Source organism: Ranitomeya variabilis, chromosome 7 (assembly GCF_051348905.1).
Source record: "Ranitomeya variabilis isolate aRanVar5 chromosome 7, aRanVar5.hap1, whole genome shotgun sequence".
NCBI lineage: Eukaryota > Metazoa > Chordata > Amphibia > Anura > Dendrobatidae > Ranitomeya > Ranitomeya variabilis.
The window spans coordinates 204,561,513-204,577,826 of NC_135238.1; the positions used below are offsets into that span (position 1 = coordinate 204,561,513).

At 40.4% G+C, this 16,314-nt stretch overlaps 1 protein-coding gene across 11 annotated transcripts in view; it reads right to left on the reverse strand.

The window, feature by feature from the left end:
• The window catches only part of DYNC1I2 (dynein cytoplasmic 1 intermediate chain 2), a 118,173-nt gene that overhangs the window by 18,435 nt on the left and 83,424 nt on the right, over positions 1-16,314 (reverse strand). For all 11 annotated transcript variants that reach the window (XM_077272713.1, XM_077272709.1, XM_077272719.1 and 8 more), the window contains 6 exons: positions 11,723-11,812; positions 10,811-10,973; positions 10,607-10,706; positions 5,355-5,480; positions 2,834-2,980; positions 2,359-2,472 (listed from right to left, as the gene is read on the reverse strand). In XM_077272713.1, coding sequence (XP_077128828.1) covers positions 2,359-2,472; positions 2,834-2,980; positions 5,355-5,480; positions 10,607-10,706; positions 10,811-10,973; positions 11,723-11,812 — 740 coding nt within the window. The remainder of the gene's footprint in view (positions 1-2,358; positions 2,473-2,833; positions 2,981-5,354; positions 5,481-10,606; positions 10,707-10,810; positions 10,974-11,722; positions 11,813-16,314) is intronic.

Genomic DNA, 16,314 nt, shown 5'->3' on the forward strand with positions numbered 1-16,314 from the left:
TGATAGTGTAAGTATTTAAAGAAGGAAATATAAAAGGGTTTTTTCCCTCCATTAATCACCTAATGGTTGCCAAGACCCCTACCCATTTGCTGGAACCAGACCCCCGCATTCCCAGTTCCTCCTACTACAAAGGACCGCTAATCGGAAGTGAAGTAATGGTGAAGCTTGTGCATAGCCAGCTGATGGAGAGTTACGTCTGGTTACATAAACCTCCTAAAGCATACATGGATATACAGGACTTTGAAATGTAAATTCATCTAACTCCTTTTTATCATCTATCTGCTGCTGCATTACCATTCATATGCAAATGAGGTGTTAAGTGCTCTGGGCATTAGAGAGCACTTCATGAGCCACCACAGATTTTAGCTTGACTGATAGCTCATAGTGCATGTTGTCAGCCAGACGGTGAGCTGACAGTCCAGCTAAAGAGGCTGGTGCTGGGAGGATAAAACAAGCTCTGGAGGCAGTGGCTAAGGAAGCGCTCGGTCATGTCCAGAGCACGTAACACCTCTGGCAAAGGCTAATTTCTCGGGAATGCAACACCAGATAGGAGACTTAAAGGTGTCCATGGATTTAGATTTCAAAGACCTGCATGACCAAATATGCTGCTTGAGCCGGAGCTGGGTGGTTGACCATACTGACAGGGGACAAAAGCAAAGCTTAAAGGGAATATCTCATGCTTATCTGCCCATGCTCCACCACTTCAGGTCTCATTCACATTTCAATACTGCAGAAAAAAGACCTGGACTGTTTGGATCTAAAATACCGGTAGTCCTAGAGTTTCTCCAGAAATAGTTTTAAAAGGGAATCTGTAACCAGGTTTTCACCACCAAATCTGAGAGGAGCATAATGTAAAGTCAGAGACCCCGATTCCAGTGATGTGTCACTTACTGGGCTGCCGGCTGTAGTTTTGAAAAGTGTTATCCTCCATATTCATGAGCTCTGTATAACCCTGCCAACCCCCCCATCACCGATAGGCAACTTTCTGCCTATGCATAGTGTACACAGAAATCTGACACTGTTGAGTGTGGAGGTTACACACAGCTCAGCATTCAGAGAACTGCTAAATCTGCAGGAGAGAAAATGTTTATCAAAACGGCAGCAACCAGTAAAATAAGTGATACCGCTGGAATCAGGGCCTCTTCCCCTACTTGATGCTGCTCTCAGATGGGGTGTAAAAACCTGGTGACAGATTATCTTTAATTTTAATGTGACAATATTTGGGGCTTTTTTTTTTTTTTTAAACTAAAGGGGGGGGGGGGATATTTTGTCTTTTATACAAGATCATTCTTGGAGAGGGAAAGTTATGTGTAATAGGGACTGGGATATTGGTTTATTAAAAACAGAAAAATATCCTACCAGTAAAAGGAGTACATCCCTCTAATGTGTAACTGGAACCTACTACTGCTCTTAATGAAATAAACCCCAATTATTGCAATCAAATGGTTCCCATATCAGAGTCCCAACAAACAGCAGCGTTTACTGACAAGTGTCTCCTCACTGGGAACACAGAGATGAGCGAAGACGTATATCAAGTGTATCCCGTGACAAAGCGCTGCACAATCAGACTGAATATTCCTGGAGGACTGACCATTATCTAGCAGAGTAGGGAAAGATCAGCATTAGTTGCAGATGTTCGGTACAACAAATAACTAGTACCAATTCCTTTACACTAAGGGCTTTTGCTTTCTTTCTGCCTTATTTTCAGACATTTTTTCACATGCATTTTTATGCTATTTTAAGTCCTACAGAGAAGTCTATGAGAAAATGATAAAAGTGGCAAACAAAATAATTTCACTTTAGTGTGTTTAATATTTCCTACTGACTTTCTGACATCTGGTTTTGAAAAAAAAAGTGCAGGAAAATATTTAATCTGAGTTTCAGTCACTTTCTGCTCCTTGTCTAAAAAAAAAAAAGAGAGCTTGGTAATGCAAGAATGGGTATGGTTAAGAGTAAATGTGGCCTAAAGTGTGGCAAAATTGTGGTGCAAAGTTCCAACACAAATAAAAATCGACTAAGTCAGGAAAACAAATTTTATTATGGTTTGGATGACGTCATAATTCCAAAACAGAGTGAAGCCTAATCATAAATTAGAATTAGTATCGATAAATCAGCCCCAATGTGTAGAACAATGTGTAAAACATCCTAAAATTCAAAGATTGTTTCAAAAGTTTATTTCTGGAGTGGAGAAATATTAGTGAGTTGATTGGTTTGACACGGACTCTAGAACAATACAAGCTAATTACCGAGAAGCAAAACAGGCCGGACTAACCGTCCAGCTGAAAATACGGAATTTGAGGCTTTCTTTTGTTTTTACTGTTTTTTCCTTTTTTAAATGATTCTTAACTGTGGACTTACCTGCGGCTGAGAGAGCATATCAAGGCTCCAAGAACAGATCTTGCCATCTGTTGATATACTGATCAAATTGTGGGCGTTCTGTGTGCCAACCACATTAACACAGTACACCGGGTGCTAAAAGAGAAATAGATTTATTGTTCAATTAACATGTTATGCCTTTAGTGATTTATCAACAGATTTATATACGTATATTAATACCCTAAAATATTAATGAGAATTTAAAATCCACCTTCCCATTGCTTCGCTTTACTCTTGAAGCAGAACGATAACTCAATATGGGATTTATTTTGGGGTTTTTAATCCCCAGAATAGACTCGTGGTGCATAGAATCTTCAATCTAAATTATGTATTTAAAAAATTCCAGTATAACAACTATTCAATTATTAAATAAAAATGTTACTTTTGTTAATTCTGTGTCTAATAACTGGATATGGCTCCTGAAGGACGGATGCATCCCCATCGATTTATCCCTTACCGTGTGAGCAGCGGCAGATAGTGGTGTCCTCTGGACCGGCGTCCTCTTGTTACTTCGATTGTCCCACAAGACAATTTGGCCTGAATATGTCCCACCAACTACCAGGTTGGGATGAAACTTTGCAAAAGCAGCAGACATAACTGCAGACTAGAAAAAAAAAAGCCCACAAATATACCATCAAAACAGTAGCTAAAATTTACCAGGCTTATTTAAAGAATCTTAAAGGGTTGTCCTATCTCGTACATTTATGGTTTACCCATTCACAGGGCACACACTAAATGTCTGACAGTTATAGGTCCCAACGCTGGGAAGAGCATCTATCCGAAGAACAGGGCCCAGTCGCGTGCCCCGGGAACGGAAAACTTAAAAATATTGTGGTGTGTGCTGTGTCCTACCATTGACAATGAATGACACGTGTTATCAGAACATTTCCTATTTTTTTAAATTAGATTTTTTTGTTAAATGTATTCTTAATTATTTTTTTTAATTTTCATCTTACACTGACCTTTATGCTTTATACTAAACTCACGTTTTCTGGTCTACAAAGAGGACTTTTCAGCAGTCTCATTGCCATCACAGGCAGGATTACAATAACAACTCTATACATCTCATATAACACAGGATCCACCTATCAATCATAATAGTTGATGTCACAGCTCACCTCCTCCCCCACCCTTCAAAAATAACCCTTGCCCAGATTACAAGATCAGAAAGTTTTTAAATCAAAAAAATAAAATATATAGAGTCGGCGTCAGTGTTTTGTTGCTAGTGTCTATATGCCCCAAAGAAATAAGTCCTAAATTAGGTCTAGTGGCTGGTGTAAGAAAAGTGCAAGTGTTTTTTTTTATAAAAAAAGAAAAAAAAGAAAAAAAATTGTTTAAAAAGGCAACTTGTCACTCGATTCATGCTGCCCAAACAACAGACAGGAGATCGATTATTCTCTGAAACATAGCTCAAAGAGCCGGCCGAAGACCATAAGGAGAAACCAGACTAGTCTGGCAGGATCTTCCAGGCGTCTTCCCTAGTGATGAGCGAATGTGGTTGGATAAGGTGTTATCTGAGCATGCTCGGGTGCTAACTGAGTGACTTGCGCGCGTGCTCGAATAATAGGTTCGAGTCCCCGCGGCTGCATGTCTCGCAGCTGTTCAACAGCCACAACACATTCATGGATTGCCTGTTTGTTAGGCAATCCCCACATGTGTTGCGGTTGTTGAACAGCTGTGAGACATGCAGCCGCGGGGACTCGGACATATTATTCGAGCACACCGAAGACACTCTCTAAGCACATGAGCATGCTCAGAAAACACCTTATCCGAGGACGTTTGCTCATCACTAGTCTTTTCCTTGCACCTCTCTAGCTGATTGGCGGGTCTCTCCCAATTTACAAGCACAAGAGAGACCTGTCAATCACCTGGAGTGGTGCACCCTCCCCCTACTCTTTGACTGACATCCAGTGAGTATGCAGAGCAGGCTGTCCAAGGTGCAGGAGGAAGCGAGTACAGCGAGCGGTGACTGTCACAGCCCCGGTGATGAGTGATGATGACTGTACGCAAGTGGCTGCAGGGAAAATATCACTTCATTTTCTCCCTGTAACCGCACTTTAGTCTAGACACATCCAAACATATTAAAAAAAAAAATAATGTGCAGCAGATTTCCAGTATTTCTGCAGATAGGATGTCTTTAGTGCAGATATCTGGCGCAGTCGCGCTCACTTGTGTGGCCTCTCGCCTATCCAGCTGGACTACAAAACATTCCTCTGCTTTCCTGCACAGTTTTACAGCTGTGGCTGAACGACTAACATCTTGTAGCAGTTCCCTACTATTATCAAGTAAAACTATTGCAAATTTTTAAAGAGGCAGAAAAAAAAGAAAAAGAACATGAAAATATAGTTTTTAAACTCAGAAATGTTTAGGGGTTTTTCTCCTATCAGTTTCAGCAAAATTAGCATTTGTCAGTCATCTCTACCGTGCTCTGACAGTAATCTGACAGCTCCGGATTACACGCTACATTTAATCCATCACAATAAACTCAGCAAAATTTGACATCCAGAAAATAGAAGCCGCTCACTTGTTGGCAAACACATTTAAGCTTTTTTCTCTTTATTTCTTATTTCGATCCCATTCGGAGCATGTGTTTCCACTTAAACAAGTCTGTTTCCATCTCCTCGGGCCACGCTCTTCTCTTTTAATGGCCCAAAAACGTATCGTCTGGCATGAGAAATCGGCGAGAGGTTTTTTTTTCTCTGGGCCTGGGAAGGCTTGAATTAATAAAAATCAGAGGGGACGTAGCATGCAGGATTTTGGCTTCTCTTTATCATGTGAATAATGTCAGCAGGTCCAGAAGAAAAAAAAAAAATGTATTTTTTTTTTTCCTTTCTGAACGGATGAAGGGCTCAATCAACATATGTTTGTAAATGCATGTGGTTTACATAGGGGCAATGAAATTGTTATGATAATTAGTATTAGGGGGCATAGGCCCAGCATGAAGGCAAATGATTAGCATAATATGTCTGCTTTCATACCTGGCAGTGAAACACATACTCCGGGGTTGTCTTCTTATATTTCATGTTCCATACGAGAGCCACGCCATCTGGTTCATGCGGGGCGTCCTCGTTGTTGTTGTATGATGCAACAAGCAACTCTGGGTACTGTCAGAGAAATCACAACATGCACCGGTATTAGAAGGGGTTGGGCATTTCAGAAAAAGAATAGACCGCTTAGATGATCGCCTGATTCACTCATATATGCCCCAATAATGTACCTGCGTTCACAAAGATCAGCCATTATCCCAGATTCACCCATCAGTCCTAGATGCTCCACTCCCATCTCTGTAATGGTCAGAATGTTTCCTGCGCCTGCACTTTATCATTGCGATATGGGAAGGGAGCTGGCAGCCTGGCTCATATCAATAGCTAAGCCAGGCCCTTTTATATTTGACAGAAAAGGGGTCTGGCTTGACTACACAAATGAGTGGCCCACCAGCCCCCTTTACAAAGTGCTAAAGTAAACTTACCGGGATAAAGGGCAGACATTGGTGGATATTTGATAACAGAATTAAATTAGTACATTATTTTAGTAATGAGCGAACGTGCTCTGATAAGGTGTCATCCGGGCATGCTCGAGTGCTAACCGAGTGTCTTCATCGTGCTCCAAAAACATGTTCCGAGTCCCGGTGGCTGCATGTCTCATGGCTGTTCCGACAGCCGCAACACATGCAGGGATGGCATAACAAAAAAGGTAATCCCTACATGTGTTCCGGCTGTCAAAGAGCCACGAGACATGCAGCCGTGGGGACTCCAATATATTATTCGAGCATGCCGAAGACACTTGATTAGCACCTGAGCATGCTCAGATAACCTTATCCGAGCACGTTCGCTCATCACTAACTGCATCTGGAATGCCTCTAAAATTGTATTTGCCTATAATATATGTACATGTAAATCATCAATAATGTAATTGGCGCCACATTATACAACAAAACATATAATGCAGTGCCAAAATAATAAGGCTGCACAGTGCACAGATAATACTTTCCACAATATGGCAGCACGCACAATTCAAAATTATTAATTGGCGAGTACCGTAAATCAAACATTAGGCTACCGTTACTTATATTAGATCTTTTTTGCCTTGAGATTCTTGCACATCCTTTGATGCATCTTGCTCACTGGGTCATTCCATGTCAAGTGAACCAATGATTTTTACCACTATATTTTTAATTCTTTTGAGATTTTGTTATTTGGTAATAGTGTGTCAGAGAATGCAAAATGTGAAGAAAAAAAAAATTCTAGATTTTTTTATTTTTATTTTTTTTATTGATTTTCAAAGTTCGGAAAAAGTGCGAATTTCGGTGTTGCCTGCCTTTACATTTCTCCCCATAACTCAGGCTAGAAAAGTGATAGAGAAACAAAATAAACAACATTCTACTCAGAACAGTACAGGCTTTCACCAGATATGTCACAAGCATATCTTTGATAATAATTTACCTATGCGAACGCAAGCGCAAAACTTTAAAACGCATTTCCGAAAAAAACGTTTAATTTAAAAATTTCAAAAACTGCACATGTGCCTGCTATGCTCCTATTCACATCTCTACCAAATTACAAGATGGGATCATGATGGGATCATATTTTAAAAAATAAAACTATTAGTGTCAGTTCAAAAATCTTGATTTCAGATCTGTTCAGCCTGTGGTGTAGAAGTGTGGGGTCCATATTTACCTAATAATCCATGATTGCTAGATATTACTGTATTATTTTATTATGTTAGAGCTTAGAAGCAGGAGAGGACAGAGGAGAAGCTTTGTTAGGGCTGAGAATGACCAGGGGTAGACGGTGACTGCAGAGCAGATGACAGGCCGCAGCTCGGGCCTCCAGAGGCCACGTTCACACCAAATCTTAACACCCAGGCAACTCCTCAAATGGAGGGAGAAAAATATTCTTAACATCCATGTTCATGTATTGTACAAACCTGGACTACGAGGGGAGGAGGAGTTTGTTATATCGGTTACAGGAAGCAGAACCCATCACAGGGACTCGGCAATACCGGACTGTCATCACATATAGTGGAAATAAAGACAGTGACGTCCATGACGTGGTAGAAGGCGGCACAAGATCGGCCATGGATGACACAACTGGCTATGTGACCTGTGAATATGATCGGCGCTGACGGCTACTGGACTCTCCAAAGATAGTGAAAATTTAGACATAGAAGTGACTTTTCTGCACCGTCTGGTCCAGCGCCGTCCTTTGTGTATCCAAGAAAATCAGACATTGTAAAAGTGAACAAAAATCAGATATAACTCAGGTGGAACCGAGCACCATGACAGCCGCACATACTGACACAGAAGGAGACGGCCATTGCTAGTGAGCGCTTATGGACAAGATGACATTTCACCCACTAGAATGGACACATTGATGATAACAGGCCAGTGTAAAAACCTACTATTGTTTGATTAGTTCATATTTTATAGTAGAGGATTTAACTACTGGACTATTCTTCTTAAACACTTCAGAAATGACATGTTTAGTGATATAGTAGAAAATAAATTGTTCCATGTATAAATAGGTGGTAGAAATATTGGTTCTTTTAATCTTGTTTTTAACATAATTAGGACGAGACTGTATTTAGAAAATCACACTTGAGGATGTGATCACCTTTTATCTTTTGGCTTGTTCAATGAATTCAGGTTGAAAATGCTGAGCAAGTTGTTATGATGATTAAGATGCATTTATTCTGGCACTTTGGTATTTGTTTTTTGTGTTTCTTTATTGTTACATATAAATGTTGAATGCAATAAGTTGTAATTTGAAAAGAAAAAAAGGAAGAAACTCACACAAACATAAAATCAGATGATTCAAGGCTTAAAAAAAAATACAAATGTGATAGATCCCAAGTTGAATCCCTGTACAAATATAAACAAGGACACAAGTAACACACATGCATGTTTTCACAATTTTAAAACATACGTTTTTTTCAGAATTGCGCATCAAAATTTTTAATTTGATTTCTCCAAAACAAAATATAAAGAAACATAGTCTTGTGACATATCAAATGAAAGCCGGTACCGTTCTGAGAAAAATGATTCTTCTCCCACCTCTATATCTTAATTCTAGCCCGAGATATGATAAAAAATGTAAAGCCATACCAGGCCAAAATCAGCGCTTTTTCAAAACTTTAAAAATCTGTAAAAAATTAACTGATGAAGAAAAAAATTCTAAACTTTTAATTTGTAATTAAATAAAGTTGTACTTCATAAAAACAAAAAATAAAAAAAATCTAAAGATGTAAGGTAAAAAAATATTCATATTTGGATCACTTGTTATGGAATGACCCACCAGTTTTTTTTTTTTTTTTAATTATTATTATTATTTTCCATTATCTCAAAATTTATCTTCATGATAAAAACACTGGCAAGTCGCAAAGAAGTCAACTACAACTGGTGCAATTAAGAGGTTGCAGAATACTAGATGTTACTACTAGTGTTGAGCATTCCGATACTGCAAGTATCGGGTATCGGCCGATACTTGCTGTATCGGAATTCCGATACCGAGATCCGATATTTTTGTGATATCGGGTATCGGTATCGAAACAACATTAATGTAAAAATGTGTAAAAGAGAGAATTAAAATAAAAAATATTGCTATACTCACCTCTCCGACGCAGCCTGCACCTTACCGAGGGAAGCGGCAGCGTTCTTTGTTTAAAATTTGCGCTTTTCTTTCCTTTACGTGAGTCCCGGCTTGTGATTGGTTGCGTGCCGCCCATGTGACCGGGACGCAACCAATCACAGCAAGCCGTGACGTAATTTCAGGTCCTTCAGGATTTTAAAATTACGTTCCGGCGTTGTGATTGGTTGCGTCGCAGTCACATGGGAGACGCAACCAATCACAAGCCGGGACGTCACGGGAGGCTGGACACGCGCCCATTTTAAAAAGCGCGCGTGTCCAGCCTCCCGTGACGTCACGGCTTGTGATTGGTTAATGGCGGCCATGTTGCCGGGACGCGGACCAATCACAGCAAGCCGTGACGTAATTTCGTCACGGCTTGCTGTGATTGGTCCGCGTCCCGGCAACATGGCACCGTGACCAATCATAAGCCGGGACGTCACTGGAGGCTGGACACGCGCGCTTTTTAAAATGGGCGCGTGTCCAGCCTCCCGTGACGTCACGGCTTGTGATTGGTTAATGGCGGCCATGTTGCCGGGACGCGGACCAATCACAGCAAGCCGTGACGTAATTTCGTCACGGCTTGCTGTGATTGGTCCGCGTCCCGGCAACATGGCCGCCCTGACCAATCACAAGCCGGGACTTCACGTAACCAAGTAAAAGCGCGAATTTTAAACAAACAACGCTGCCGGTTCCCTCGCTGAGGTCCAGGCTGCGTCGGACAGGTGAGTATAGCGATATTTTTTATTTTAATTCTTTCTTTTACACATTTATATGGATCCCAGGGCCTGAAGGAGAGTTTCCTCTCCTTCAGACCCTGGGAACCATCAGGAATACCGTCCGATACCTGAGTCCCATTGACTTGTATTGGTATCGGGTATCGGTATCGGATTGGATCCAATACTTTGCCGGTATCGGCCGATACTTTCCGATACCGATACTTTCAAGTATCGGACGGTATCGCTCAACACTAGTTACTACACAGCCTAAGGCGATTTAGTTAGAAGCCATATTGTTCTCAGATTTTTTTTTGATTTTTTTTTATTTTTTTTAAAGATGCAAAACTCTGCAACAAAACATTGTGATATAACAGTGAGAAGCAAATGTGAAGACTGATGTAAAATCAATTTAAGATAGTAATTAAATCTCTATGACTTAAGAGGGGAAACTAAAAAATTTACCCCAATATTTGACCCTTAAAATGGTTCTAAACACTTCGCATTCCCTTGAAGTTACCTAATGGGTGAATGAAGGGGACAGCAGTGAATAGTAGATTACTACAGGATTCTTCATCATTGGCGTACACGCACATTTATATTATGTATGTCCTTGATGAAGGATCATTTTAAGCAACAAGGCACATTTCCCTTTGTGCCATCAGTTAGTGTCGTGGATGTCGATCGATTGATTGATCTCCATGACAGTATGTGATGGTACAAATAGTAAAACACCATTGGGTAACTAGTAACCTGCATTTCTGCTAATCTAGTATTTGGCAAAAACAACACGTCTGTACAGGTCACACCAAAAATATCTCCTATGTAAGAAGACGAATTAAAAGTTGCAATATCTTCTAAAAGGAAAATGATTCTGCGGAATCTTCGTACCTGAGAAGACCAGTCCAAGCAGCTGACGACACGATGCTTCGACCAACGCTCATCAAAGAATTGCCTATTCAGCGATAACTTTGCCCCCGCTTGTATTTCCCTGTTAAATACAGAAAACATCAACAATGATTAGCTGGAATGTAAAACGTGCATGACCCTAATTCTAGAGAAGATTAGAACGGAGGTTCCGTCTTCCGTAATTACCCTTCTTTCTCTTCCAAGTCTCGGCCGCTGTAATCAAAGAAGATGTTGACTTGCTCAGACAGGGCGCGCTCCACGATTCTTGTGCTGTGGTCAATGAAACTTATAAACTCTTCCGTGTGAACGATCTGCTGTTTCTCCTCTTCTGTGAGCTCGTGTGGGGGGACTGAGGGAATAATGTATAGGATTAATAATCAGAGGATAAATATCACTAATTGTAATAACAGAAATGCTGCTTGTGCTTTACACATGCCAACCAGATGGAAATAATCGGAGAAAATGGCTCCTTTCACAATGATTATGACCATATAAGCTTGTGATTTTCATACCCATTAGATTTATACAAGTCAAACCTGCTTATGTTTGTGGCACCTCTTGACTTTATTCTGATGGTAAATGTCAAAGGAGATGAGGATCGAGCAATGTGTTTGGCACCGAGAGGTGCGGCTTACTCTCCTCTTCCTACTAAAAACACATGCACACTCGACCAAATGGAGCGTGCATGTGCACATAGGAGTCAGGATAGACTGCAGTCAGCCTAGCCTTCATTAAATTTGGGGTTCCATGTCTGACTGGAGATATCCACAATCCGGATTAAGTAACATCATCCATAAGACCCCGTCCCACCACCTTCAATAAAGCTAAAGCAGAGAGATACTCATAAGTAGCATTGCTTGCACGTGTCCGGCTCCGACCAACAATGTATTATACGACCATAAGAACGTGCACCCAAAATCATGTGTCATTATGGGATATCGGTGCGACCCAAGTAGAAAATATTAAATTGTGACCAGACTTTTATACATCACTTGTTTTGGGTTCTTGGAAAGTGATCGATTGTAAGCCAAAAACTGTCGGGAAGACCCCAAAATACACAAGGACAATAATAATAATAATAATAATATAAGTCATTACGTTCACTTTTCTCTTCCTTCTTTGCAGGTTTCTCCTCTTCAGGTGCAGCTGACTGCTTTGGTGCAACAGTTTCCTCTTCATCGTCATCTCCTAGAGATTTAAAAAAAAGAGAAGATACACAATTGTGTTATTTATTACTAATGACCTACAGAAAATTACATTTTTAAATACCATTATAAGGGAGCTAGTCATATTGGAAACCACTATACCTGCAGATATAGGGACAGGCAAACTGCGTCACAATGCTGCCCCTCCGCCTTACTGAAGAGCGGCTACAGGGAGGAAACCAACTTATTTCCTCCCAGAAGCAGTCGGATCAGTCATGAGGGTAATCAGCAAATAAAGGGAACGATTATACCCGTCACAAGAGGACGGGGCAGGTCGGACACCGGACTGCAGCTCCATTCATTCCATACTCAAGCCGAGCCCCATAGGGAATAAATGGAGCGATGGTCAAAACATGTGCACTGCGCTCCATTCTAAGGCTACGTTCACAAGTCCAGGAATCAGAACGGATCCAGCAGTAATACGTTAACGTTGGTCAGGTTAAAAAAAAAAAAAAAAAAAAAAAAAGGAGATTTTAAAAAGATCAGGTTTTCTTTTTTTTTTTTACATTTTAGCCTATGAAAAACCGTTTTGTTAAATAGCCATCAGTTGTAGCTGCACAACTTTTTTGTTAATGGCCAGCTAATAGACATGTGAACATAGCCTTACAGGGATAGACGTTCCCTGTTCTGCCGATTGGCGATAGTCCCAGTGGCTGGACACCTACAAGTTATCACCTATTAACTTGTTTTATCCAGACAAACCGCTTCAAAAGACGATCCTGTCCCCACAACCGCTTGTGCAGCAGCAGCAATGTATATCAAGGTAGTCAACAATGTGGTTTTTAAGAACTTGTTATTCCTGACTCCAAAAAGTTATCAATATGGCAAATTATCCTAACCTCTAAATGGGAACTTTGCTTTCAACTATATTTGCATAAATCAATAGCACATCATTGATGAAGTCATGTAAAACGACGGTACACTTCACAATTTTGAGTATTCTAGTCCTATGGTTTACCCTCAAGGCTACCCTTATCTCTGGAAGTCTAGGTAAGTGTATACAGACTTTTATAGGCATATTCCGACTACAACCGCTGCAACAAATGAACATAATGCACAGCAATATAAAAACGACAGTGCTGTGCTCATGTTAAGTCTTTTGTTACTTCTTTTAACTGCTTCAGGGTTCTAAAACTCTGGAGTGGTTAAAATCAGTAACATGTTCATTCTTCACGCAGCTTTGTTTGGAAGCGGACACATTTAAAGAACGATCGGGAAAAAACAAAACAAACAAAAAAACCAATGACAACCACCAATGAGGTCGCTTCAGGAAAAAGACCACCGGCTTTTCGTTACCGATTAGCTTTGCAAAGTAAAACCTTGGTAGCTCTGTCTTTTGAAAATAAGATGTCATGTGAACATACTCAAAGAATTTTGAAAGTGTTATTTTTTTTAATGACGCATTTTTATTTTGCAGCCTTATGATTTGATAATGCAAAGCTTGGATCGCTCCATGCGGATCTGCTTAAAAAAAAAGGAGACATCTCGCCACCCCACTTTCACTACCGTAAATGTTTTTCAAACCTCGTCAGGAAAAAAAAAAAAAAAAGAGGCTCAGAAAAGTCCTCATATTAAAACAGAAAAATAAATGTCTGAAATATATTGAATAGGAAAAGTTTTCCAAGTGTTTCTCAGGAGTATTTAGAGTTGTTCCCATCCTCCCCAAAAAAAACCTTCTCAAACACTTTGTGAACTTGGTATAGAAGCCATTTTTTGGTCTGCTATAAAATAAAACAGAATGGATCCATTGTTGGTCTGATGAGTTATCATAATTTGATATTGATGCTTCCCCCTCCAAATAGAAAACAAATAAAATTTATCTAAATTGGCAGAAAAAAAATTCCAAAAAACCCTAATTAATGCATTAAAACACAAACATTTACTTTTTTTTTTTACATACTAGAATGACGCGGAATATATACGGTAGGTAAAACACTTGATTTCGAGGTGGCAAATATCGAGCGACTTGGTGGAATATGTAAATACACATGATCGTTGCCAAGCATCCTTGTAACTACAATGTAAATATATTCAGCAGATTGAAATATTATAAGGAGGGGAAAAAAAAAGATGTTTTCCTGCCAGTTCTAATCAGTGAAAACAGCTGCACAAATGTTGCGGCAATCAAAAGACAATGGAGCTACTCAAGAAGTTTTAAATAAGAATGAAGGGCTCAGTAAGGAAACGAGCAGTCATGGGAAGGCCTCCTAATAAGTGGAGCGAATACTTGATCAAAGTAATGATCTCAGCGTTTTTGCACATATGGCATGAATATGAAACATTCAGGTTGCGACGGGTCCGTAAACACACTGAAATATTCATGACCGAGGAGCAGGGCCGAGAGTTTTCATACATATCCACAAATACAAGCTCAATTGTCGCTTCGGCTCCCAATCATCTGCTCTAGGTTTTGCATGTCTGGCTTTTTCAATTCTTGTTTTAATAAGCAAAAGGTTGTAAAAAATATGCAAAAAATATACAAGAATGAGAATGCCTCCATTATCCACCAGCGCAAATATTTTCTGATAGGTGGAAGTTTTTGTAACACACAATGGCGGCAGCAGAGTCTCAAGAAACAAGGCTGCCGACAGATCGACTCTTAGGCCACTAGGGGCTGTGTGTTTTTCTGCAGCAAAACCTGCTCTCTTGGAAGTAAAGGAGCTTCAGAAAAAGGCTGGTATTGCTTGGTTTTTTTTGCTGTGTTTTTTTCACCACCCATTACTTTTGATGGGTGAAAAACGCTGAAAGAAGTGACATGCTCTATTCTGCCAAAAAACAAGCAAAGCACAAAATAATGACCCCCAAAAAATCAATGTGTGTGCATGACATTTCTGAAATCTCATGTAGAAAAGCCGCGGAGACACAATCACGCGTTTCTCAACGCAAGCAATGAATAGCCAGGTCTTTCACCGGGAAGGAACAACCATGGGAAGGGCAGCATCCAATGAAAGAAAACCACCTATGCCAAAACATGGTATCCATCCACAGACAGCTGTTTCAGGGTAAATACCCCGAACGTGATGGTGTCTCCGCGGTGTTGGATGTTTTGATCTCCCCGAGGTCATTCACCCTTATGTTTATAGTCTTTTCACTAGGCACTGCTCCTAATAGCCAGTTTCCTACTCCACACTGATGAGGGGCAAATACCCCGAAACAGCTGTTTGTGGATGGATACCATGTTTTGGCATAGATGGTTTTCCTTTATTGGATGCTGCCCTTCCCGTGGTTGTTCCTTCCCGGTGAAAGATCTGGCTATCCATTGCTTGCGTTGAGAAACACGTGATGGTGTCTCCGCGGCTTTTCTACATGCATTTGCATATCTCCCATAAGGGATGGGGGCAGTGTTCTGGATCACTGCGTTGAGAAACACATGATGGTGTCTCCGCGGTGTTGGATGTTTTGATCTCCCCGAGGTCATTCACCCTTATGTTTATATTTCTGAAATCTCAGACTTTGCTGGTACAGTAAAACACATAACCCCCCCCCCCCCAAAAAAAAAAACACTGAAAAAAACCCTAGTGTTAAGATAGTCGTAAGGTTTGTTCACACGTTGCGTTTCCTCCCCAGGGAGGAGGGGGGGGATGGAAGGGAGGGGGGGGGGGGGGGGGAGATAATCAGCGTTTACAGTACCAGCAATTTGAATGAGATGTCTGAAATCTCATGTACATGCTGCAATTTTTTCCTTCCGTGTCTGCAGCATGTCAAGGTTTTTAGTGTTTTTTTAACCCATTCAAATGAATGAGAAGAAATATGCAAGTAAAAACGTACTGAAAATGGATGTAAAAACAAGTGTATTTCAACAGCATTTCCTCTGCCAACAATCTGCTTTTTTGTGCATCAGAAAAAAAACTAAACATGTGAATATGACTAAAATGACATTCTAAGCTACAAAAAAAAAATAATGAAGTTTTCCCAACAGTTCTCTTTCAGCAATAACGAGAAACATCATTTTGGATAAAATCTAAACTGTAAAGTCCATTTTCTTACTTCTATAAAGATCTATAGGGAGTCCCTATCGCTTCTCTTGGTACTCTGTGTGCCGGTATATGGCATCTCCATGAGGCGCCATATTGCGGAGATATTCCCCCTTGTCCACTGGATGCAGGGTATCAGTTGATGAGCAGGTCTACATTATATCAGAGGTGCCTTTTCTTCCTTCTTTACTGCATGTTGGCTTCATGGGAGGCCGTAGAGAACGTTATTACGATAGAACGTCATCAAGGAAGAAATACATCAGAAACGTGTTAGGGCCCTTTATATTTGCTGATCATTGTGGATGTGCGTTCCAAAAAACACTTCTTTCAAGATTCATCGGCATGTCTAATCTGGCCAGCAATCACCTGATGAGAGAGTAAACCGACTGTGGCTCGAATGAATCAAAAAACAAAAAAAATATTCTGATTTTGGCTTACAAATACTGTTGTAAAATACTGACTAAATACCGATAGTGTGAACATGGCCTTAAAGTCACAACTTTTTGTGCAA